This window comes from Oncorhynchus kisutch, linkage group LG24, assembly GCF_002021735.2.
Source record: "Oncorhynchus kisutch isolate 150728-3 linkage group LG24, Okis_V2, whole genome shotgun sequence".
In the NCBI taxonomy this organism is placed as follows: Eukaryota; Metazoa; Chordata; class Actinopteri; order Salmoniformes; family Salmonidae; genus Oncorhynchus; species Oncorhynchus kisutch.
The window spans coordinates 18,544,330-18,571,585 of NC_034197.2; the positions used below are offsets into that span (position 1 = coordinate 18,544,330).

The 27,256-nt window shown below is 42.4% G+C and overlaps 1 protein-coding gene across 1 annotated transcript in view; it reads left to right on the forward strand.

Annotated features, from left to right (window-relative positions):
* LOC109869288 (histone deacetylase 7) overlaps window positions 1-27,256 on the forward strand; it is an 88,091-nt gene that overhangs the window by 11,032 nt on the left and 49,803 nt on the right. The window contains 1 exon segment of the mRNA XM_031803512.1: window positions 13,130-13,198. Coding sequence (XP_031659372.1) covers window positions 13,130-13,198 — 69 coding nt within the window.

Genomic DNA, 27,256 nt, shown 5'->3' on the forward strand with positions numbered 1-27,256 from the left:
TAATATAATAGAGACAGTAGATCTAGCTGGTCTGTCATAATATAATAGAGACAGTAGATCTAGCTGGTCTGTCATAATTAATAGAGACAGTAGATCTAGCTGGTCTGTCATAATATAATAGAGACAGTAGATCTAGCTGGTCTGTCATAATATAATAGAGACAGTAGATCTAGCTGGTCTGTCATAATATAATAGAGACAGTAGATCTAGCTGGTCTGTCATAATATAATAGAGACAGTAGATCTAGCTGGTCTGTCATAATATAATAGAGACAGTAGATCTAGCTGGTCTGTCATATATAATAGAGACAGTAGATCTAGCTGGTCTGTCATAATATAATAGAGACAGTAGATCTAGCTGGTCTGTCATAATATAATAGAGACAGTAGATCTAGCTGGTCTGTCATAATATAATAGAGACAGTAGATCTAGCTGGTCTGTCATAATATAATAGAGACAGTAGATCTAGCTGGTCTGTCATAATATATAGAGACAGTAGATCTAGCTGGTCTGTCATAATATAATAGAGACAGTAGATCTAGCTGGTCTGTCATAATATAATAGAGACAGTAGATCTAGCTGGTCTGTCATAATATAATAGAGAGACAGTAGATCTAGCTGGTCTGTCATAAATAATAGAGACAGTAGATCTAGCTGGTCTGTCATAATAAAATAGAGACAGTAGATCTAGCTGGTCTGTCATAATATAATAGAGACAGTAGATCTAGCTGGTCTGTCATAATATAATAGAGACAGTAGATCTAGCTGGTCTGTCATAATAATAGAGACAGTAGATCTAGCTGGTCTGTCATAATATAATAGAGACAGTAGATCTAGCTGGTCTGTCATAATATAATAGAGACAGTAGATCTAGCTGGTCTGTCATAATATAATAGAGACAGTAGATCTAGCTGGTCTGTCATAATAATAGAGACAGTAGATCTAGCTGGTCTGTCATAATATAATAGAGACAGTAGATCTAGCTGGTCTGTCATAATATAATAGAGACAGTAGATCTAGCTGGTCTGTCATAATATAATAGAGACAGTAGATCTAGCTGGTCTGTCATAATAATATAGAGACAGTAGATCTAGCTGGTCTGTCATAATATAATAGAGACAGTAGATCTAGCTGGTCTGTCATAATATAATAGAGACAGTAGATCTAGCTGGTCTGTCATAATATAATAGAGACAGTAGATCTAGCTGGTCTGTCATAATATAATAGAGACAGTAGATCTAGCTGGTCTGTCATAATATAATAGAGACAGTAGATCTAGCTGGTCTGTCATAATATAATAGAGACAGTAGATCTAGCTGGTCTGTCATAATATAATAGAGACAGTAGATCTAGCTGGTCTGTCATAATATAATAGAGACAGTAGATCTAGCTGGTCTGTCATATATAATAGAGACAGTAGATCTAGCTGGTCTGTCATAATATAATAGAGACAGTAGATCTAGCTGGTCTGTCAATTATAATAGAGACAGTAGATCTAGCTGGTCTGTCATATATAATAGAGACAGTAGATCTAGCTGGTCTGTCATAATATAATAGAGACAGTAGATCTAGCTGGTCTGTCATATATAATAGAGACAGTAGATCTAGCTGGTCTGTCATAATATAATAGAGACAGTAGATCTAGCTGGTCTGTCATAATATAATAGAGACAGTAGATCTAGCTGGTCTGTCATAATATAATAGAGACAGTAGATCTAGCTGGTCTGTCATAATATAATAGAGACAGTAGATCTAGCTGGTCTGTCATAATATAATAGAGACAGTAGATCTAGCTGGTCTGTCATAATATAATAGAGACAGTAGATCTAGCTGGTCTGTCATAATATAATAGAGACAGTAGATCTAGCTGGTCTGTCATAATATAATAGAGACAGTAGATCTAGCTGGTCTGTCATAATATAATAGAGACAGTAGATCTAGCTGGTCTGTCATAATATAGAGAGAGAGATCTAGCTGGTCTGTCATAATATAATAGAGACAGTAGATCTAGCTGGTCTGTCATAATATAATAGAGACAGTAGATCTAGCTGGTCTGTCATAATATAATAGAGACAGAGTAGATCTAGCTGGTCTGTCATAATATAATAGAGACAGTACTAGCTGGTCTGTCATAATATAATAGAGACAGTAGATCTAGCTGGTCTGTCATATATAATAGAGACAGTAGATCTAGCTGGTCTGTCATATATAATAGAGACAGTAGATCTAGCTGGTCTGTCATAATATAATAGAGACAGTAGATCTAGCTGGTCTGTCATAATAAAGAGACAGTAGATCTAGCTGGTCTGTCATAATATAATAGAGACAGTAGATCTAGCTGGTCTGTCATAATATAATAGAGACAGTAGATCTAGCTGGTCTGTCATAATATAATAGAGACAGTAGATCTAGCTGGTCTGTCATAATATAATAGAGACAGTAGATCTAGCTGGTCTGTCATAATATAATAGAGACAGTAGATCTAGCTGGTCTGTCATAATATAATAGAGACAGTAGATCTAGCTGGTCTGTCATAATATAATAGAGACAGTAGATCTAGCTGGTCTGTCATAATATAATAGAGACAGTAGATCTAGCTGGTCTGTCATAATATAATAGAGACAGTAGATCTAGCTGGTCTGTCATAATATAATAGAGACAGTAGATCTAGCTGGTCTGTCATAATATAATAGAGACAGTAGATCTAGCTGGTCTGTCATATATAATAGAGACAGTAGATCTAGCTGGTCTGTCATAAATAATAGAGACAGTAGATCTAGCTGGTCTGTCATAATATAATAGAGACAGTAGATCTAGCTGGTCTGTCATAATATAATAGAGACAGTAGATCTAGCTGGTCTGTCATACATAATATAATAGATACATAGAGACAGTAGATCTAGCTGGTCTGTCATAATATAATAGAGACAGTAGATCTAGCTGGTCTGTCATAATATAATAGAGACAGTAGATCTAGCTGGTCTGTCATAATAAATAGAGACAGTAGATCTAGCTGGTCTGTCATAATATAATAGAGACAGTAGATCTAGCTGGTCTGTCATAATATAATAGAGACAGTAGATCTAGCTGGTCTGTCATAATATAATAGAGACAGTAGATCTAGCTGGTCTGTCATAATATAATAGAGACAGTAGATCTAGCTGGTCTGTCATAATATAATAGAGACAGTAGATCTAGCTGGTCTGTCATAATATAATAGAGACAGTAGATCTAGCTGGTCTGTCATAATATAATAGAGACAGTAGATCTAGCTGGTCTGTCATAATATAATAGAGACAGTAGATCTAGCTGGTCTGTCATAATATAATAGAGACAGTAGATCTAGCTGGTCTGTCATAATATAATAGAGACAGTAGATCTAGCTGGTCTGTCATATATAATAGAGACAGTAGATCTAGCTGGTCTGTCATATTATAATAGAGACAGTAGATCTAGCTGGTCTGTCATAATATAATAGAGACAGTAGATCTAGCTGGTCTGTCATAATATAATAGAGACAGTAGATCTAGCTGGTCTGTCATAATATAATAGAGACAGTAGATCTAGCTGGTCTGTCATAATATATAGAGACAGTAGATCTAGCTGGTCTGTCATAATATAATAGAGACAGTAGATCTAGCTGGTCTGTCATAATATAATAGAGACAGTAGATCTAGCTGGTCTGTCATAATATAATAGAGACAGTAGATCTAGCTGGTCTGTCATAATATAATAGAGACAGATCTAGCTGGTCTGTCATATTATAATAGAGACAGTAGATCTAGCTGGTCTGTCATAATATAATAGAGACAGTAGATCTAGCTGGTCTGTCATAATATAATAGAGACAGTAGATCTAGCTGGTCTGTCATAATATAATAGAGACAGTAGATCTAGCTGGTCTGTCATAATATAATAGAGACAGTAGATCTAGCTGGTCTGTCATAATATAATAGAGACAGTAGATCTAGCTGGTCTGTCATAATATAATAGAGACAGTAGATCTAGCTGGTCTGTCATAATATAATAGAGACAGTAGATCTAGCTGGTCTGTCATAATATAATAGAGACAGTAGATCTAGCTGGTCTGTCATAATATAATAGAGACAGTAGATCTAGCTGGTCTGTCATAATATAATAGAGACAGTAGATCTAGCTGGTCTGTCATAATATAATAGAGACAGTAGATCTAGCTGGTCTGTCATAATATAATAGAGACAGTAGATCTAGCTGGTCTGTCATAATATAATAGAGACAGTAGATCTAGCTGGTCTGTCATAATATAATAGAGACAGTAGATCTAGCTGGTCTGTCATAATATAATAGAGACAGTAGATCTAGCTGGTCTGTCATAATTAATAGAGACAGTAGATCTAGCTGGTCTGTCATAATATAATAGAGACAGTAGATCTAGCTGGTCTGTCATAATATAAGAGACAGTAGATCTAGCTGGTCTGTCATAATATAATAGAGACAGTAGATCTAGCTGGTCTGTCATAATATAATAGAGACAGTAGATCTAGCTGGTCTGTCATTTATAATATAATAGAGACAGTAGATCTAGCTGGTCTGTCATTATAATAGAGACAGTAGATCTAGCTGGTCTGTCATAATATAAAGAGACAGTAGATCTAGCTGGTCTGTCATAATATAATAGAGACAGTAGATCTAGCTGGTCTGTCATAATATAATAGAGACAGTATCTAGCTGGTCTGTCATAATATAATAGAGACAGTAGATCTAGCTGGTCTGTCATAATATAATAGAGACAGTAGATCTAGCTGGTCTGTCATAATATAATAGAGACAGTAGATCTAGCTGGTCTGTCATACCCCCTGGGCTGTCTGGCTCTCTTGAACCATCTACAAAAAAATGCATGAAATCAGATTCAAGTTTCATTTGAGAAGGAGATTTAGTTTCCATTGAGCTCTGACTGGAAATTGCCACATTCGGTATCTGTATTAATCAATATTAAAAATAGCAAACAAAAGGTATACCATTGTTCTTTCCTATAGTATTACTTTATATGAGGTATGTGCTCATGTGAAACTCATCATCATCAGACATACCACCTAATGTTGTATTGAATAGATTATCAATCTCCATTTAAAATATATATATATATATGAACACAGTAGAGCTTGATGACTGTTCTAGAGGGAACCTAGTGTGAGCTGTTTTCCTTTGTTTTGGAAAGTGACTGTTTGAACCTGGTGGTGTGCTGAACAGACACACTGATGATGTACAGGATAGAGAGCTCTAACCAACACTTTCCAGTTGGGCCTCTTCACAGCCAGCTGTATGTTTCAGACTCTCGCTCACACAACCACCCACCACGTCAGTGAACGAATGGACACTAAAAACCCCATGGAAAATGTGCTATGCGTGTCCCTGTGTATATGTGCGTATTTGTTAGTATGACTGTGTGTGAATTAGATTCTGTACGTGCAGTTCAGGGGGTGTACGACTGATTAGCGAGGGCCAACAGACATTATGCTGGGTCGCAGGTAGCCTAGTGGTTAAGAGCATTGGGCAAGTAAATGTTGTTGGTTTGAATCCCTGTACCGACTGGGTGACGAATCTGCCGGTGTGCCCTTGAGCAAGGCGCTCAACCCAAATCGCTCTGCTAAATGACCAAAATGATCCTGTACTGTAAACCCTGTCCACGCCATCCTCCACTGTTGCTCCTTGCTTATATACAGCACTGCACACTGTTATCCCATTTTTGTCAACCTCTTTCAAACACACACACACACTTGCATGTGTGCACAAATACACACACGACTCCACTATTAAACATCTAAACATCCACTGATCCCGTTGTAGTATTCACTCTCCAACAAACTGTCCTGTACTCAAATCCATTATCCATGTCTTTCTCTATGCTCTCTCTTCTCTTCTCTTCTCTTCTCTTCTCTTCTCTTCTCTTCTCTTCTCTTCTCTTCTCTTCTCTTCTCTTCTCTTCTCTTCTCTTCTCTTCTCTTCTCTTCTCTTTCTCTTTCTCTCTTCACCATACTGTGAGTGTTATAACTATGACTGCTGCTTCCATACCTCCTTATCCAGCATTTTTCACATTCCTTTTGGCTTCTTAAAGGGAAGGACCCTGTTGGCAAGCTGCGACCAGACATCCTCACATCAGACACATTGCTCACTCCTGCATTCTCCCTCCTTCACTCTCTCTTCTTTCTTCTCTCACACTGTAGTAATAAAGTATAAGCCTATCAGTTCACATATATGTTACTGTTTCCCTCTCCCACGGCCTGGTGTTTCTGTGCCAGGACATTTATTCACTACACTGCTGGTACTGGTCACTTAGACCATTTTATATTGTGTTTCATAATTGGTGAAATATGAGTCTCCACAGATTAAAAATAATCTCATTTATATACACACAAGTAAATGCACAGTACTGGATTTTTACAACTGCATACTGTCCACACATGTAGCTAACATAAAGCCCAACCGCGCCTTGATCTAAACAGCCTTATGAGGTTTGATTCAGTGGAAAGGTTCTCAACAGCTGGTCCAACAACTGTAATCTAGTTATATCTATATTGAATTCAAACGCTCGTTATTACCAACTTTCTGCTTCAGGATGACTTAGTGCTTCGGTTCTCCTTTAATCACAAAATGGAAGTGATTCATGGCAGGAAAACATATTTCACACACATATGCAGTTTATAAATATGGATTAAAATGCGCAGATTGAATTTCTAAAAAGCGTTATTCTATATTTTGATACAGCAAGAATACAACATGTGTATTATTTCTTAAACCATAGATGCTGAATTAGTGTTAATATTTCAGAAATTGTATCTTGATAATTTGTTGGGTGGTGATGGAGTAGGCCGGCAGGGTGGTACATGTAGCGTGGTGAGCTGCAGGCTGTCTACCTGATATTTTACACTCAACACCCACCACCACTGTTGGCAACTTCTGGTCTCCCGGTTAGCCCTTCCTCTTGTCAGAGCAGTCAACTGTCTTTTTGCTGAAATGCACTTTCTGATAATTACATGCCTGATGTGTTAATTTAAGTCAAAGTGCCCTCCTCCCTCCATCCCTGTCCCCATCTGTCTGATGCCCTCCTCCCTCCATCCCTGTCCCCATCTGTCTGATGCCCTCCTTCCTCCATCCCTGTCCCCATCTGTCTGATGCCCACCTCCCTCCCTGTCCCCATCTGTCTGATGCCCTCCTCCCTCCATCCCTGTCCCCATCTGTCTGATGCCCTCCTCCCTCCATCCCTGTCCCCATCTGTCTGATGCCCTCCTCCCTCCATCCCTGTCCCCATCTGTCTGATGCCCTCCTCCCTCCATCCCTGTCCCCACCTGTCTGATGCCCACCTCCCTCCATCCCTGTCCCCGTCTGTCTGATTCCCTCCCTCCCTCCCTCCCTGTCCCCATCTGTCTGATGCCCTCCTCCCTCCATCCCTGTCCCCATCTGTCTGATGCCCTCCTCCCTCCATCCCTGTCCCCATCTGTCTGATGCCCACCTCCCTCCATCCCTGTCCCCATCTGTCTGATTCCCTCCCTCCCTCCCTCCATCCCTGTCCCCATCTGTCTGATTCCCTCCCTCCCTCCCTGTCCCCATCTGTCTGATGCCCACCTCCCTCCATCCCTGTCCCCATCTGTCTGATGCCCTCCTTCCTCCATCCCTGTCCCCGTCTGTCTGATTCCCTCCCTCCCTCCCTGTCCCCATCTGTCTGATGCCCTCCTCCCTCCATCCCTGTCCCCATCTGTCTGATGCCCTCCTCCCTCCATCCCTGTCCCCATCTGTCTGATGCCCTCCTCCCTCCATCCCTGTCCCCATCTGTCTGATGCCCACCTCCCTCCATCCCTGTCCCCATCTGTCTGATGCCCTCCTCCCTCCATCCCTGTCCCCATCTGTCTGATGCCCTCCTCCCTCCATCCCTGTCCCCATCTGTCTGATGCCCACCTCCCTCCATCCCTGTCCCCATCTGTCTGATGCCCTCCTTCCTCCCTCCTTGTCCCCATCTGTCTGATGCCCACCTCTCTCCATCCCTGTCCCCGTCTGTCTGATGCTCTCCTTCCTCCATCCCTGTCCCCATCTGTCTGATGCCCTCTCTCTCTGGACCACATTGTGATCTTGGGCAGAGGTTACCAGGTCTTGTCCTGAAAGGCCTAAAATAATATCTGTATCTATCTATGTCTTATTGACTTGAGTTGGAATGTACAGCAAAGTTGCAAAAAATTCTGTCAATTCTAATGTAATTAAGAGGCATCCCAGGATCTTGCCGTGGAACATGGTTTAGGTTTTGACAGTACTCATCTTGCCGTGGAACATGGTTTAGGTTTTGACAGTACTCATCTTGCCATGGAACATGGTTTAGGTTTTGACAGTACTCATCTTGCCGTGGAACATGGTTTAGGTTTTGACAGTACTCATCTTGCCGTGGAACATGGTTTAGGTTTTGACAGTACTCATCTTGCCGTGGAACATGGTTTAGGTTTTGACAGTACTCATCTTGCCGTGGAACATGGTTTAGGTTTTGACAGTACTCATCTTGCACTTTTTGGAAGCGTTGTCTTATTTTGTGTATTGATCCTGATTATAATATGTGTGTGAAACTGAGAGTCCTTGTCAGTGTAATTGTGCAGGTGGGAGTCGGAAGTTTACATACACCTCAGGCAAATACATTTAAACTCAGTTTTTCACAATTCCTGACATTTAATCCTGGTAAACCTTCCCTGTTTTAGGTCAGTTAGGATCACCACTTTATTTTAAGAACGTGAAATGTTAGAATAATAGTAGAGAGAGTGATTTATTTCAGCTTTTATTTCTTTCATCACATTCCCAGTGGGTCAGAAGTTTACATACACTCTATTAGTATTATTATTATTTTATTTATTTCACCTTTATTTAACCAGGTAGGCTAGTTGAGAACACCTTTATTTAACCAGGTAGGCTAGTTGAGAACACCTTTATTTAACCAGGTAGGCTAGTTGAGAACACCTTTATTTAACCAGATAGGCTAGTTGAGAACAAGTTCTCATTTACAACTGCGACCTGGCCAAGATAAAGCATAGCAGTGTGAACAGACAACAACACAGAGTCACACATGGAGTAAACAATAAACAAGTCAATAACACAGTAGGAAAAAAAGAGAGTCTATATACATTGTGTGCAAAAGGCATGAGGAGGTAGGCAATAAATAGGCCATAGGAGTGAAAAATTACAATTTATCAGATTAACACTGGAGTGATAAATGATCAGATGGTCATGTGCAGGTAGAGATACTGGTGTGCAAAAGAGCAGAAAAGTAAATAAATAAAAACAGTATGGGGATGAGGTAGGTAGATTGGGTGGGCTATTTACCGATGGATTATGTACAGCTGCAGCGATCGGTTAGCTGCTCAGATAGCAGATGTTTAAAGTTGGTAAGGGAGATAAGTCTCCAACTTCAGTGATTTTTGCTATTTGTTCCAGTCACAGGCAGCAGAGAACTGGAAGGAAAGGCGGCCAAATGAGATGTTGGCTTTAAGGATGATCAGTGAGATACACCTGCTGGAGTGCGTGCTAAGGGTGGGTGTTGCCATCGTGACCAGTGAACTGAGATAAGGCGGAGCTTTACCTAGCATGGACTTGTAGATGACCTGGAGCCAGTGGGTCTGGCGACAAATATGTAGCGAGGGCCAGCCGACTAGAGCATACAGGTCGCAGTGGTGGGTGGTATAAGGTGCTTTAGTAACAAAACGGTCTGTTTCATCAGACCAGAGGTCATTTCTCCAAAAAGTAAGATCTTTGTCCCCATGTGCAGTTGCAAACCGTAGTCTGTCTTTTTTATGGCAGTTTTGGAGCAGTGGCTTCTTCCTTGCTGAGCGGCCTTTCAGGTTATGTCGATATAGGACTTGTTTTACTGTGGATATAAATACTTTGTACCTGTTTCCTCTGGCATCTTCACAAGGTCCTTTGCTGTTGTTCTGGGATTGATTTGTACTAACGCACCAAAGTACGTTCATCTCTAGGAGACAGAACGCGTCTCCTTCCTGAGCGGTGTGACGGCTGCGTGGTCCCATGGTGTTTATACTTGCGTACTATTGTTTGTACATGTGAGCGTGGTACCTTCAGGCGTTTGGAAATTGCTCCCAAGGATGAACCAGACTTGTGAAGGTCTACCATTTTTTTTTCTGAGTTCTTGGCTGATTTCTTTTGATTTTTCCTTGATGTCAAGCAAAGAGGCACTGAGTTTGAAGGTAGGCCTTGAAATACATCCACACGTACACCTCCAAATGACTCAAACGATGTCAATTAGCCTATCAGAAGCTTCAAAAGCCATGACATCATTTTCTGGAATTTTCAAGCTTTTTAAAGGCACAGTCAACTTCTGACCCCCTGGAATTGTGATACAGTGAATTATAAGTGAAATAATCTCTCTGTAAACAATTGTTGGAAAAATTACTTGTCATGCACAAAGTAGATGTCCTAACCGACTTGCCAAAATATAGTTTGTTAACAAGAAATGTGTGGAGTGGTTGAAAAACGAGTTTTAATGACTGCAACCAATCTAAGTGCATGTAAACTTCCGACTTCAACTGTAAATCCATGTAGTTCACAGCTGACCACATCCTGTACATATAGAACTAATATAGAGGCCTCTTCCCCTCAAATTAACTGACATCTGAACGTGGTAAATATTCTACAAAAATACATTTCAACATATTTTAACTGGGCCCGCTGTATGTCCAGCCTCTGTTTAAACATTTTGGATACATTTGATTGAGTTATATTCTTAGAAATTCTTATTGTCTTATACAGTCCCTCTAAAAGAGTGTTTGTATGCATCACGTCTCTGACACAGCATGATATGGGTCAAATGAAACAGTTTAACATCCATCTCAACCAGAGCAACAGATTGGTCACTGCTGCCTGTCTTTTACATTTGGGTGTTACAGTGCAGCGTGGCTCACATAGGCCAGCGCCTCGCCAGTGCGCCTAAACTTCTGCCTGTGTTTGTGATCATGTGTGTGTGCCTCCCTGTGGGCTGCTAGCCTGCTGTGCCGTTTCGCTGTCACACACACTGTGGTCTTGTTATTTTCAGCTCATGCCGGACGTGATTCAGACTGGGGGATTGTGTAATTGACAAGACAAACCACACACACATGCACACACTCATAAACACCCACACTTTGGGAGGATTTCTGGTAAGGGTGCTGGGCTCCCCCTGTGCATACGCATGTGAAGGCGAGTATAACCCACAGCACAGCCTGCATTAGGTTTCGTTCTTGGTGTGCATGAGCAGTTTGTTTTACTGTTGAGCTTGAAAAGTGCATCACGGAGGTTGAGTGGAAATGAAAGCAGTGCTCAAGCCGGGGAAACCAGCCTTTGAAGGATGGACTGAACTCTTTATCATAGATCACTTTCTGTCATTTCCTGTCCTCAAAACACACACAGCACACGCAGGTGATGCTCGACTCCCACCTCAAACCCTCATATTATGTTATTTGCTCCTTTGCAAAAGATGTACACATGTAGGATCTGATTTTGAGTCCGTTTGCTACAGCAGGAAATGTGCATTATTATGTGGATTATAATTAATAGACATTTTTGTAGGGGTTGAAACCGTTTTTGTAAGAGAAAATCAAGTCTGAAATTCCAAAGTGGAAATGACAAACTTCAGAATCCTTTTTAAACCTCAAACACACTACAAGTAAAAAATGTCCTGCATTGCAAGAAAGTTCTCCTGCAACAGGGTGATAAAGTCATGTGCATGGGTTACCTTGTCCAACAGATAGACAGGAAGCCCTTAGTAACTATTTAGATCTCACCATTTCGTAGGAGCTACTGTACGCATTCATAAAGACATTTCATAGAATTTGTCTTTGAAATTGAAGATGCCCAGATAAAGCTGACAAATTACATTTTAACTTTCACCTTTTCTCAGAGTTCCATATTTCTCTGCTATAACCATACATGCTGCTAATTGAGACAATAGCTACTAGAGCACTTGTAAACTCTATATCATACTGTTTGGTTTACTTGATTGATGTCATAAGTTCACATGGAAATGCTACATTGAGAAACATATTGGAACTGAGAATATTTATAAATAACACAAGTTATTACATGTTTATAATAGCGTTGTCCAAAAAGTACGAGTAGAGGACTCTAACATAGTTATTCTCTTGCAATAAACAGTGGTTGCCATGTCAGCAGGTGGAGCTGTAGAAGCCATCTGAACAAAAACTATGAACAAAGTTTCGGACAGGAAAAAGTACGGTGTTCGGATTGGCTACAGAGTGTACCAATAGGAAGCTCCTATGCTGAAACAATGGCAGAGAGAAGTTGTGTGATGTCAACGCTATTTTTGGTGCTACCCGCCTAGATTTCTATTTTCGTCTTCTTCAGGGGCTGGACTTAGCAAGTAGCTTGCGACAACTCTTTCTTCCTCACTCTCTTGTACTACTGACGAATCTCATCCTTTGACCCTGGTCCCGTTCCCTGTAAGTCCTTTCACAAATAGCCTAGGCTTCACAGGACGAATCATATCATTGCCTTTTTTTGTTGTTTTTGGAGGAGTAGCCAGTTTTAGAATGTGGAGTTATTTTGTGACTTATTCTTACAAGGTAACACATTTTCTTTCATGCCCATAACTTGATAAGATCTCAGATAATTGTTCGGGGTTATATTGCAGCAGTAGAGTAGTCTTTATACCTGGGAATGTATCATACTGGTTATGTTTATGTGCACCGCAGCCAGGTCTGTCATTCTAGAAATAGGTTGGCAACGTTTTGAAACAAGCCGATTTAATTGGGGCTACAATCAACCTCTCCTCGCAGGGCCGTCTTGTAAATGTAGGCATGTTATTTCTCTCCCTTCTCGTTTCCATGGCATCCCCCTCAGAGCAGATGTTCAGGCCAGGGCAACAGGTTTTCTCCGAGTGAGAAAATGAATTCCATTGTTGAATTGTTACAAGAAAGTTCGCGATCGTGAAGCGATACTTTTTGTCGGAAGCAAAGTGTTTCTTTCTTTTTTCTGAAAGCTGTGTAAGGTCCTTTGTTTTAGACAGCCTAGACTTTTGATACATATGTTTGATGTTATCTATCACGAAGATAACATTGATAGTTCATTGCGCTGATGATTGTGAATAATAAACTTTCTCTCTCCGGTCTGCAGATGCAATCACGGCGTCGGGACCTACCCTAGACAAAGACCAACGGGACAGCATTTTTTCAAGAGTGGCAGGTAGGCCCCCTAAATGTGTCACTTCAGCCGTGAAATAACAATGTAACAACTCATTGCTGCATATCACCTCACGGTCTTCAGAATAGGCCTGGTCTACACACACACACACACACATATATATATATATATATTGTTTTTTTTCAGAATGAGATTTTGTTTTTAGATGGGCTACATCTGTTTGCATGTCACCAACCCACCCGCTATTCAAGGTTCTTTGAACAGGTCAGAACAGTTATGCAGTTGTCAGAAACGTTCAGATCTAGCCTATTCTGTATGTCTATAACAATCTATGCACTGACAAATATGGAAATATCCTGGAGAAAACATTGTTCTGGGTTGAGCGCTGCTAATGATGATGAGCATGTCATAGTTCATGATTTGTCAGAGGAAGTAAATTATTTTCACTTGAAACACGTGATTCTCTAGATATATGAACTTTTAGAGCAACACACGCACACACGTACACACATCACAACACTACAGTAGGGTAGGGGATCCTATGTTGGATAGGGGATCCTATATTCTTATGTTTTCACACCACAAAGTACTCCCAGAATGACAAACACAGTACATATGATTAAGTAAAACATGTACTGTGTATGTTGTTGTTTTGAGTCTGATGGGGATGAATCCTGTTTGAACTATCAATCAGTGTTCATTGTAAAGGCTAACATGCTTGTTACGTGTGTGGAATAGTTGGCACTGACGGCTACAGTCTGAGTGTATGTATTTGCTCTGACTGCTAGCTCTTGCTGTGCCAGGCTTATGTTCCATCCTTCCAAACGAGTCCGATTTCCTTAGAAAAACAGAGTGAGGTCATGGCCGAGGCTGCAGTGTCCAGTTTCATGTGTGTCCGTCCAGGCCAACTGACACGACCCTTCTCCTCTGTCCCTGTCGCTATTCATCAGAGGGCTGTGCGTCTCATTCTCCGCTAGCTGCTGCTGTTGCTCTGATGAGACACACAACAAGCCCACTTAATTGAAGTTAAATCAATGAGGTAATTAAAACTAGGCTGTGGTCCGTCAGCGCTGTGCTGTGGTTGTTCCTCAGATCCTCCTGTTGTGATTCTACTGCCACATGCCAGGGGAAAGGTACTGCGTCCGCGATGTGTTATGTGCCCAGACGGTAGTGTATCATTCCATAGCAAGAAGCTCAATATCAGTTAAAGATATTTTCCAGCAGTTTGGATTTGGATCATGCCAGCCTATTCAGAGTCTGGAACCGAGTACGTGTCTGTGGTTTGCTGTTTGTCTGGACAAGGTATTTGTTGCTTGTGAAACCACAGAGTGAAGGGTTGTGATACGGAGAGTGAAGGGGATGAGAACTCACAAACCCTCAAAAAATATAGTCTTACATTTCCCTTAACATACCAGGAACGGAGGAAAATGGAGATAACAATAGCAAGATTGTTTTGCAAGGAGCTGCAGTAAAGATCACGTTTCCTGTTTCTGACTGAAACCCGGGTCAGCTGACTCCCTCCTTCCCTCCCGTTGCTGTCTTGAGAGAAAAAGCCCAGAGGGTTCAATTGAACTTTTAGTCAGAGAGGCAGAGACTTCTAGTCCTGTATTAGTCCTGTATACAACTCGACTGAAGTTGGATAGATTGATCGTTTGCTGTCCTTTAGATCCATGAAATAATTTGATACAGGTAGATACATATTCCTTGTGGTCACAGACCTTGTTATCTGTGGAACCAAACATTGTTGAATGTGAAATGTGAGTCTGGATGCCTGAGGCCTGTAAATTGTGTCCCTAGTCATGCTGTCCAGGAATTGGTTTCATAACGGCAGCATATACATATAGCATTTACCTCTCAGGCCAGTTGGACATGTTAAAAAGTTATCAAGTCACCTTAAGCAAACTCCCAGCTCTGCACCAGGAGCTCAAGTCAGTTAATGGCCTGATGCTCTGATAATGGTCTCATGGTCTACCTGTGTTAACTTTGAATGCCAGGAACCAAGAAAATAAATCTACTTATAGCTCTGAGGTTTTCTTACTGGATTTGGAGATGGATACGTTTCTGGTCTCCGATAACGACTGTGGGTTTTGCAGTTATGTATTCAGTGTGAGTGCGTGCGTTTTGTGTGTGTGTGTGTGTGTGTGTGTACATGCGTTACCAAGAATTTTAATGTCCTCTCCTGTTGTTGTTCATTCAGTCAGAAAAGCGTGACTCTGCATATTCATGGCTTTCCCAGAACAGTTGTTAAAGTTTAAAAGTCTCAGAGAGTGTGCGATAGGGAGAGGGATAGAAAGAAATCTTGATAACTGCAGAGGGACACCGGGACTTAAACTTGGCGAGAGACAGGAGAGAAAAGAGAGATGCACGGATGTCAGAAAGATGTCATTATCTGCATTTTTGTGTGCACTCATATGCCGTTTACCTTAACCACTGAATTATACTGTAGCCTCTCCTCTTCTCTCAGAGAGCAGTAAATGGAGCAGAAACGGTCCTTTCTGTGTCTCTGCCAAGCTGGGCTGGCCATGAATGTTCTGTTTTCATAGTACCTTAGGGTTAGCAATCCAGGGGCCTTTCTTCTCTCCTCTCGTCCCTCTCTCCCCACCCAGGAGTCAGACCAGGGTTCACTACACAACATCCCCATACTGCTGACCTCTGGGTCAAGTGGCGGGAACTTTCGTTTACCTGTCTGTTCTGCTCTCAGGGTGATGCAGGAAATTGTGTTTCACTTTGTAGTCATGGTTATACAGTACAGGTTGCTCCTCCATGGTTCAGTGCAACAGGCTTGTTGAAAGAGCGCTATGTAGTCCTTTACTGGGTGTATCCTCTTCTTAAGTAACATGACATAGAATGAAACCGCAGTAATTGATGCATGCAAGACAAGTGCAACCTTTCATATCACACCATGTAGCCTACAGCACAGCAACACTTGACTCGACTGTCTGTCCGTAACGATGTTTGTTTTAGTTTCTTGCTAAGAGATGTTGTGGTGATACGGCGGTGGCATGGCTGAGACAGGTGTGTGTTGTTGTGAGGGTTGTTGATGTGGGTGTGTTGACGTATGTTGGGCCTTGGTGATGAGTGGGCCATGCAGAGTCTCTTTGAGAGAGTTGCTGTGTTGAGTGTCTTATCTCACTGGGGCTGTGGGGAATGTGTTTGATGTTGGAGGGGTGGAAACACACACACACACACACACACACACACACACACACACACACACACACACACACACACACACACACACACACACACACACACACACACACACACACACACACACTGGCTTTAAGGGAGTGACTAACCGAATAGCCTCACCACCCAGCAAACAGGGGACGTCCTGAGGACATTCAGCGACGTTCCCTTTAGGTCCTACATTTCTACCCTCCTGATTCCTGCTTACAAGCAAAAATTAAAGCAGGAAGCACCAGTGACTCTATGAAAAAAAGTGGTCAGGTGAAGCAGATGCTAAACTACAGGACTGTTCTGCTATCACAGACTGGAACATGTTCTGGGATTCTTCCGATTGCAATGAAGAGTACATCAGTCACTGGCTTTATCAATAAGTGCATCGAGGACCTCGTCCCCACAGTGACTGTACGCATATACCCAAACCAGAAGCCATGGATTACAGGCTCGCACTGAGCTAAAGGGTAGAGCTGCCGCTTTCAAAGTGTGGGACTCTAACCCGGAAGCTTATAAGAAATTCTGCTATGCCCTCCGATGAACCATCAAACAGGCCAAACGTCAATACAGGGCTAAAGTTTAATTGTACTACACCGGCTCCGACTACAAAGGGAAGCACAGCTACGAGCTGCCCAGTGACACAAGCCTACCAGACGAGCTAAATCACTTCTATGCTCGCTTCGAGGCAAGCAACACTGAGGCATGCATGAGAGCATCAGCTGTTCAGGACGACTGTGTGATCACGCTCTCCGTAGCCGACGTCAGTAACACCTTTTAAACAGGTCAACATTCACAAGGCTGTGGGTCCAGACGGATTACCAGGACGTGTGCTCCAGGCATGTGCTGACAAACTGGCAGGTGTCTTCACTGACATTTTCAACATGTCCCTGATTGAGTCTGTAATACCAATATGTTTCAATCAGACCACCATAGTCCCTGTGTCCAAGAACACAAAGGCAACCTGCCTAAATGACTACAGACCCGTAACTCTCACGTCCGTAACATTGAAGTTCTTTGAAAGGCTGGTAATGGCTCACATCAACACCATTATCCCAGAAACCCTAGACCCACTCCAATTTGCATACCGCCCAAACAGATCCACAGATGATGCAATCTCTATTGCACTCCACACTAACCTTTCCCACCTGGCCAAAAGGAACACCTACGTGAGAATGCTATTTATTGATTACAGCTCAGCGTTCAACACCATAGTACCCTCAAAGCTCATCACCAAGTTAAGGATCCTGGTACTAAACACCTCCCTCTGCAACTGGATCCTGGACTTCCTGACGGGCCGCCACCAGGTGGTGAGGGTAGGTAGCAACACATCTGCCATGCTGATCCTCAACACTGGAACCCCTCAGGGGTGCGTGCTCAGTCCCCCCCTGTACTCCCTGTTCACCCACGACTGCATGGCCAGGCACGACTCAACACGATCATTAGGTTTGCAGACGACACAACAGTGGTAGGCCTGATCACCGACAACGACGAGACAGCCTATAGGGAGGAGGTCAGAGACCTGGCCGTGTGGTGCCAGAATAACAACCTATCCCTCAAAGTAACCAAGACTAAGGAGATGATTGTGGACTACAGGAAAAGGAGGACCGAGCACGCCACCATTCTTATCGACGGGGCTGTAGTGGAACAGGTTGAGAGCTTCTAGTTCCTTGGTGTCCACATTACCAACAAACTGGAATGGGCCAAACGGCAATTGCTCGGGTCCCGACCTCGGGCCCAGTACATCACTGGGGCTAAGCTGCCATCCAGGACCTCTACACCAGGCGGTGTAAGAGGAAGGCCCTAAAAATTGTCAAAGAGCCACCCAGCCACCCCAGTCATAGACTGTTCTCTCTACTACCGCATGGCAAGCGGTACCGGAGTGCCAAGTCTAGGACAAAAAGGCTTCTCAACAGTTTTTACCACCAAGCCATAAGACTCCCAAACAGGTAATCAAAAGCCTACCCAGACTATTTGCATTGTGTGCCTCCTCCCAACCCCTGTTTATCATATATGCATAGTCACTTTAACTATACATTCATGTACATACTACCTCAATTGGCCCGACAAACCAGTGCCCTCACACATAGGCTAACCGGGCTATCTGCATTGTGTCCCACCACCCGCCAACCCCTCTTACGCTACTGCTACTCTCTGTTTATCATATATGCATAGTCACTTTAACCATATCTACATGTACATACTACCTCAATCAGCCTGACTAACTGGTGCCTGTATATAGCCTCGCTACGTTTATAGCCTCGCTACTGTTATAGTCTCACTACTGTTATAGCCTCACTACTGTACATAGCCTCGCTATTGTATAAAGCCTCGCTATTGTATAAAGCCTTGCTACTGTATTTAGCCTCACTACTTTATATAGCCTCACTACTGTAAATAGCCTCGCTATTGTTTATAGCCTCGCTACTGTACATAGCCTCACTACTGTACATAGCCTCGCTACTGTACATAGCCTCGCTACTGTTATATCCTCACTACTGTACATAGCCTCGCTACGTTTATAGCCTCGCTACATTTACAGTCTCGCTACTGTATATAGCCTCACTACTGTACATAGCCTCACTACTGTACATAGCCTCACTACTGTACATAGCCTCACTACTGTTATAGCCTCGCTACTGTATATAGCCTCACTACTGTACATAGCCTCGCTACTGTAATAGCCTCGCTACTGTTATAGCCTCACTATTGTACATAGCCTCACTATTGTACATAGCCTCGCTACTGTACATAGCCACGCTACTGTTATAGCCTCACTACTGTATATAGCCTCGCTACGTTATAGCCTCACTAGTGTACATAGCCTCACTACTGTATATAGCCTCGCTACATTTATAGCCTCACTACTGTATATAGCCTCACTACTGTTATAGCCTCACTACTGTTATAGCCTCACTACTATATATAGCCTCGCTACGTTTATAGTCTCACTAGTGTACATAGCCTCGCTACTGTTATAGCCTCACTAGTGTACATAGCCTCACTACTGTATATAGCCTTGCTACGTTTATAGCCTCACTAGTGTACATAGCCTCACTACTGTATATAGCCTCGCTACGTTTATAGCCTCACTACTGTTATAGCCTCACTACTGTTATAGCCTCACTACTGTACATAGCCTCGCTACTGTATATAGCCTCACTACTGTACATAGCCTCGCTACTGTACATAGCCTCGCTACTGTAATAGCCTCGCTACTGTTATAGCCTCGCTACTGTTATAGCCTCGCTACTGTTATAGCCTCACTACTATATATAGCCTCGCTACATTTATAGGCTCACTAGTGTACATAGCCTCACTACTGTACATAGCCTCGCTACTGTTATAGCCTCACTAGTGTACATAGCCTCACTACTGTATATAGCCTTGCTACGTTTATAGCCTCACTAGTGTACATAGCCTCACTACTGTATATAGCCTCGCTACATTTATAGCCTCACTACTGTTATAGCCTCACTACTGTATATAGCCTCGCTACGTTTATAACCTCACTAGTGTACATAGCCTCACTACTGTATATAGCCTCGCTACGTTTATAGCCTCACTACTGTTATAGCCTCACTACTGTATATAGCCTCGCTACTGTTATAGCCTCACTAGTGTACATAGCCTCACTACTGTATATAGCCTCACTACTGCTATAGCCTCACAACTGCTATAGCTTCACGACTGTTATAGCCTCACTACTGTTATAGCCTCACTACTGTATATAGCCTCACTACTGCTATAGCCTCAGTACTGCTATAGCCTCACTACTGCTATAGCCTCACGACTGTTATAGCCTCACTACTGCTATAGCCTCACTACTGCTATAGCCTCACTACTGCTATAGCCTCACTACTGCTATAGCCTCACTACTGCTATAGCCTCACGACTGCTATAGCCTCACTACTGTATGTAGCCTCACTACTGTTATATCCTCACTACTGCATATAGCCTCACTACTGTATATAGCCTCACGACTGTATATAGCCTCACTACTGTTATAGCCTCACTACTGTTATAGCCTCACTACTGTTATAGCCTCACTACTGTTATAGCCTCACTACTGTATATAGCCTCACTACTGTATATAGCCTCATTACTGTATATAGCCTCACGACTGTATATAGCCTCACTACTGTTATAGCCTCACTACTGTATATAGCCTCACTACTGTTATAGCCTCACTACTGTTATAGCCTCACGACTGTTATAGCCTCACTACTGTATATAGCCTCACTACTGTATATAGCCTCACTACTGTATATAGCCTCACGACTGTTATAGCCTCACTACTGTATATAGCCTCACGACTGTTATAGCCTCACGACTGTTATAGCCTCACTACTGTATATAGCCTCACTACTGTATATAGCCTCACGACTGTTATAGACTCACTACTGTTATAGCCTCACGACTGTTATAGCCTCACTACTGTATATAGCCTCACGACTGTTATAGCCTCACGACTGTTATAGCCTCACTACTGTTATAGCCTCACTACTGTATATAGCCTCATGACTGTTATAGCCTCACGACTGTTATAGCCTCACGACTGTTATAGCCTCACTACTGTTATAGCCTCACTACTGTATATAGCCTCACGACTGTTATAGCCTCACGACTGTTATAGCCTCACGACTGTTATAGCCTCACTACTGTATATAGCCTCACTACTGCTATAGCCTCAGTACTGCTATAGCCTCACTACTGCTATAGCCTCACTACTGTATGTAGCCTCACTACTGTTATATCCTCACTACTGCATATAGCCTCACTACTGTATATAGCCTCACGACTGTATATAGCCTCACTACTGTTATAGCCTCACTACTGTATATAGCCTCACTACTGTTATAGCCTCACTACTGTTATAGCCTCACTACTGTTATAGCCTCACTACTGTTATAGCCTCACTACTGTATATAGCCTCACTACTGTATATAGCCTCATTACTGTATATAGCCTCACGACTGTATATAGCCTCACTACTGTTATAGCCTCACTACTGTATATAGCCTCACTACTGTTATAGCCTCACTACTGTTATAGCCTCACGACTGTTATAGCCTCACTACTGTATATAGCCTCACTACTGTATATAGCCTCACTACTGTATATAGCCTCACGACTGTTATAGCCTCACTACTGTATATAGCCTCACGACTGTTATAGCCTCACGACTGTTATAGCCTCACTACTGTATATAGCCTCACTACTGTATATAGCCTCACGACTGTTATAGACTCACTACTGTTATAGCCTCACGACTGTTATAGCCTCACTACTGTATATAGCCTCACGACTGTTATAGCCTCACGACTGTTATAGCCTCACTACTGTTATAGCCTCACTACTGTATATAGCCTCATGACTGTTATAGCCTCACGACTGTTATAGCCTCACGACTGTTATAGCCTCACTACTGTTATAGCCTCACTACTGTATATAGCCTCACGACTGTTATAGCCTCACGACTGTTATAGCCTCACGACTGTTATAGCCTCACTACTGTATATAGCCTCACGACTGTTATAGCCTCACGACTGTTATAGCCTCACGACTGTTATAGCCTCACTACTGTATATAGCCTCACTACTGCTATAGCCTCACTACTGCTATAGTCTCACGACTGTTATAGCCTCACTATTGCTATAGCCTCACTACTGCTATAGCCTCACTACTGCTATAGCCTCACTACTGCTATAGCCTCACTACTTCTATAGCCTCACTACTGTATGTAGCCTCACTACTGTATGTAGCCTCACTACTGTTATATCCTCACTACTGCATATAGCCTCACTACTGTATATAGCCTCACGACTGTATATAGCCTCACTACTGTTATAGCCTCACTACTGTATATAGCCTCACTACTGTTATAGCCTCACTACTGTTATAGCCTCACTACTGTTATAGCCTCACTACTGTATATAGCCTCACTACTGTATATAGCCTCATTACTGTATATAGCCTCACGACTGTATATAGCCTCACTACTGTTATAGCCTCACTACTGTATATATCCTCACTACTGTTATAGCCTCACTACTGTTATAGCCTCACTACTGTTATAGCCTCACTACTGTTATAGCCTCACGACTGTTATAGCCTCACTACTGTATATAGCCTCACTACTGTATATAGCCTCACTACTGTATATAGCCTCACGACTGTTATAGCCTCACTACTGTATATAGCCTCACGACTGTTATAGCCTCACGACTGTTATAGCCTCACTACTGTATATAGCCTCACGACTGTTATAGCCTCACTACTGTTATAGCCTCACGACTGTTATAGCCTCACTACTGTATATAGCCTCACGACTGTTATAGCCTCACTACTGTTATAGCCTCACTACTGTATATAGCCTCACGACTGTTATAGCCTCACGACTGTTATAGCCTCACGACTGTTATAGCCTCACTACTGTATATAGCCTCACGACTGTTATAGCCTCACGACTGTTATAGCCTCACGACTGTTATAGCCTCACTACTGTTATAGCCTCACTACTGTATATAGCCTCACGACTGTTATAGCCTCACGACTGTTATAGCCTCACGACTGTATATAGCCTCACGACTGTTATAGCCTCACGACTGTTATAGCCTCACGACTGTTATAGCCTCACTACTGTATATAGCCTCACTACTGTATATAGCCTCACTACTGTATATAGCCTCACGACTGTTATAGCCTCATGACTGTTATAGCCTCACTACTGTTATAGCCTCACTACTGTATATAGCCTCACGACTGTTATAGCCTCACGACTGTTATAGCCTCACGACTGTTATAGCCTCACTACTGTATATAGCCTCACGACTGTTATAGCCTCACGACTGTTATAGCCTCACGACTGTTATAGCCTCACTACTGTATATAGCCTCACTACTGTATATAGCCTCACTACTGTATATAGCCTCACTATTGTACATAGCCTCACTATTGTACATAGCCTCGCTACTGTACATAGCCACGCTACTGTTATAGCCTCACTACTGTATATAGCCTCGCTACGTTTATAGCCTCACTAGTGTACATAGCCTCACTACTGTATATAGCCTCGCTACATTTATAGCCTCACTACTGTATATAGCCTCACTACTGTTATAGCCTCACTACTGTTATAGCCTCACTACTATATATAGCCTCGCTACGTTTATAGTCTCACTAGTGTACATAGCCTCGCTACTGTTATAGCCTCACTAGTGTACATAGCCTCACTACTGTATATAGCCTTGCTACGTTTATAGCCTCACTAGTGTACATAGCCTCACTACTGTATATAGCCTCGCTACGTTTATAGCCTCACTACTGTTATAGCCTCACTACTGTTATAGCCTCACTACTGTACATAGCCTCGCTACTGTATATAGCCTCACTACTGTACATAGCCTCGCTACTGTAATAGCCTCGCTACTGTAATAGCCTCGCTACTGTAATAGCCTCGCTACTGTTATAGCCTCACTATTGTACATAGCCTCACTATTGTAAATAGCCTCGCTACTGTACATAGCCTCGCTACTGTTATAGCCTCACTACTATATATAGCCTCGCTACGTTTATAGGCTCACTAGTGTACATAGCCTCACTACTGTACATAGCCTCGCTACTGTTATAGCCTCACTAGTGTACATAGCCTCACTACTGTATATAGCCTTGCTACGTTTATAGCCTCACTAGTGTACATAGCCTCACTACTGTATATAGCCTCGCTACATTTATAGCCTCACTACTGTTATAGCCTCACTACTGTATATAGCCTCGCTACGTTTATAACCTCACTAGTGTACATAGCCTCACTACTGTATATAGCCTCGCTACGTTTATAGCCTCACTACTGTTATAGCCTCACTACTGTATATAGCCTCGCTACTGTTATAGCCTCACTAGTGTACATAGCCTCACTACTGTATATAGCCTCACTACTGCTATAGCCTCACGACTGCTATAGCTTCACGACTGTTATAGCCTCACTACTGTTATAGCCTCACTACTGTATATAGCCTCACTACTGCTATAGCCTCACGACTGCTATAGCCTCACTACTGTATGTAGCCTCACTACTGCTATAGCCTCACTACTGCTATAGCCTCACTACTGTATGTAGCCTCACTACTGTTATATCCTCACTACTGCATATAGCCTCACTACTGTATATAGCCTCACGACTGTATATAGCCTCACTACTGTTATAGCCTCACTACTGTATATAGCCTCACTACTGTTATAGCCTCACTACTGTTATAGCCTCACTACTGTTATAGCCTCACTACTGTTATAGCCTCACTACTGTATATAGCCTCACTACTGTATATAGCCTCATTACTGTATATAGCCTCACGACTGTATATAGCCTCACTACTGTTATAGCCTCACTACTGTATATAGCCTCACTACTGTTATAGCCTCACTACTGTTATAGCCTCACGACTGTTATAGCCTCACTACTGTATATAGCCTCACTACTGTATATAGCCTCACTACTGTATATAGCCTCACGACTGTTATAGCCTCACTACTGTATATAGCCTCACGACTGTTATAGCCTCACGACTGTTATAGCCTCACTACTGTATATAGCCTCACTACTGCTATAGCCTCAGTACTGCTATAGCCTCACTACTGCTATAGCCTCACTACTGCTATAGCCTCACTACTGCTATAGCCTCACTACTGCTATAGCCTCACGACTGCTATAGCCTCACTACTGTATGTAGCCTCACTACTGTTATATCCTCACTACTGCATATAGCCTCACTACTGTATATAGCCTCACGACTGTATATAGCCTCACTACTGTTATAGCCTCACTACTGTATATAGCCTCACTACTTTATAGCCTCACTACTGTTATAGCCTCACTACTGTTATAGCCTCACTACTGTTATAGCCTCACTACTGTATATAGCCTCACTACTGTATATAGCCTCATTACTGTATATAGCCTCACGACTGTATATAGCCTCACTACTGTTATAGCCTCACTACTGTATATAGCCTCACTACTGTTATAGCCTCACTACTGTTATAGCCTCACGACTGTTATAGCCTCACTACTGTATATAGCCTCACTACTGTATATAGCCTCACTACTGTATATAGCCTCACGACTGTTATAGCCTCACTACTGTATATAGCCTCACGACTGTTATAGCCTCACGACTGTTATAGCCTCACTACTGTATATAGCCTCACTACTGTATATAGCCTCACGACTGTTATAGACTCACTACTGTTATAGCCTCACGACTGTTATAGCCTCACTACTGTATATAGCCTCACGACTGTTATAGCCTCACGACTGTTATAGCCTCACTACTGTTATAGCCTCACTACTGTATATAGCCTCATGACTGTTATAGCCTCACGACTGTTATAGCCTCACGACTGTTATAGCCTCACTACTGTTATAGCCTCACTACTGTATATAGCCTCACGACTGTTATAGCCTCACGACTGTTATAGCCTCACGACTGTTATAGCCTCACTACTGTTATAGCCTCACTACTGTATATAGCCTCACTACTGCTATAGCCTCAGTACTGCTATAGCCTCACTACTGCTATAGCCTCACTACTGTTATAGCCTCACTACTGCTATAGCCTCACTACTGCTATAGCCTCACGACTGCTATAGCCTCACTACTGTATGTAGCCTCACTACTGCATATAGCCTCACTACTGCATATAGCCTCACTACTGCATATAGCCTCACTACTGTATATAGCCTCACGACTGTATATAGCCTCACTACTGTTATAGCCTCACTACTGTATATAGCCTCACTACTGTTATAGCCTCACTACTGTTATAGCCTCACTACTGTTATAGCCTCACTACTGTTATAGCCTCACTACTGTATATAGCCTCACTACTGTATATAGCCTCATTACTGTATATAGCCTCACGACTGTATATAGCCTCACTACTGTTATAGCCTCACTACTGTATATAGCCTCACTACTGTTATAGCCTCACTACTGTTATAGCCTCACGACTGTTATAGCCTCACTACTGTATATAGCCTCACTACTGTATATAGCCTCACTACTGTATATAGCCTCACGACTGTTATAGCCTCACTACTGTATATAGCCTCACGACTGTTATAGCCTCACGACTGTTATAGCCTCACTACTGTATATAGCCTCACTACTGTATATAGCCTCACGACTGTTATAGACTCACTACTGTTATAGCCTCACGACTGTTATAGCCTCACTACTGTATATAGCCTCACGACTGTTATAGCCTCACGACTGTTATAGCCTCACTACTGTTATAGCCTCACTACTGTATATAGCCTCACGACTGTTATAGCCTCACGACTGTTATAGCCTCACGACTGTTATAGCCTCACGACTGTTATAGCCTCACTACTGTTATAGCCTCACTACTGTATATAGCCTCACTACTGCTATAGCCTCACTACTGCTATAGTCTCACGACTGTTATAGCCTCACTACTGCTATAGCCTCACTACTGCTATAGCCTCACTACTGCTATAGCCTCACTACTGCTATAGCCTCACTACTTCTATAGCCTCACTACTGTATGTAGCCTCACTACTGTATGTAGCCTCACTACTGTTATATCCTCACTACTGCATATAGCCTCACTACTGTATATAGCCTCACGACTGTATATAGCCTCACTACTGTTATAGCCTCACTACTGTATATAGCCTCACTACTGTTATAGCCTCACTACTGTTATAGCCTCACTACTGTTATAGCCTCACTACTGTTATAGCCTCACTACTGTATATAGCCTCACTACTGTATATAGCCTCACGACTGTTATAGCCTCACTACTGTATATAGCCTCACGACTGTTATAGCCTCACGACTGTTATAGCCTCACTACTGTATATAGCCTCACTACTGTATATAGCCTCACGACTGTTATA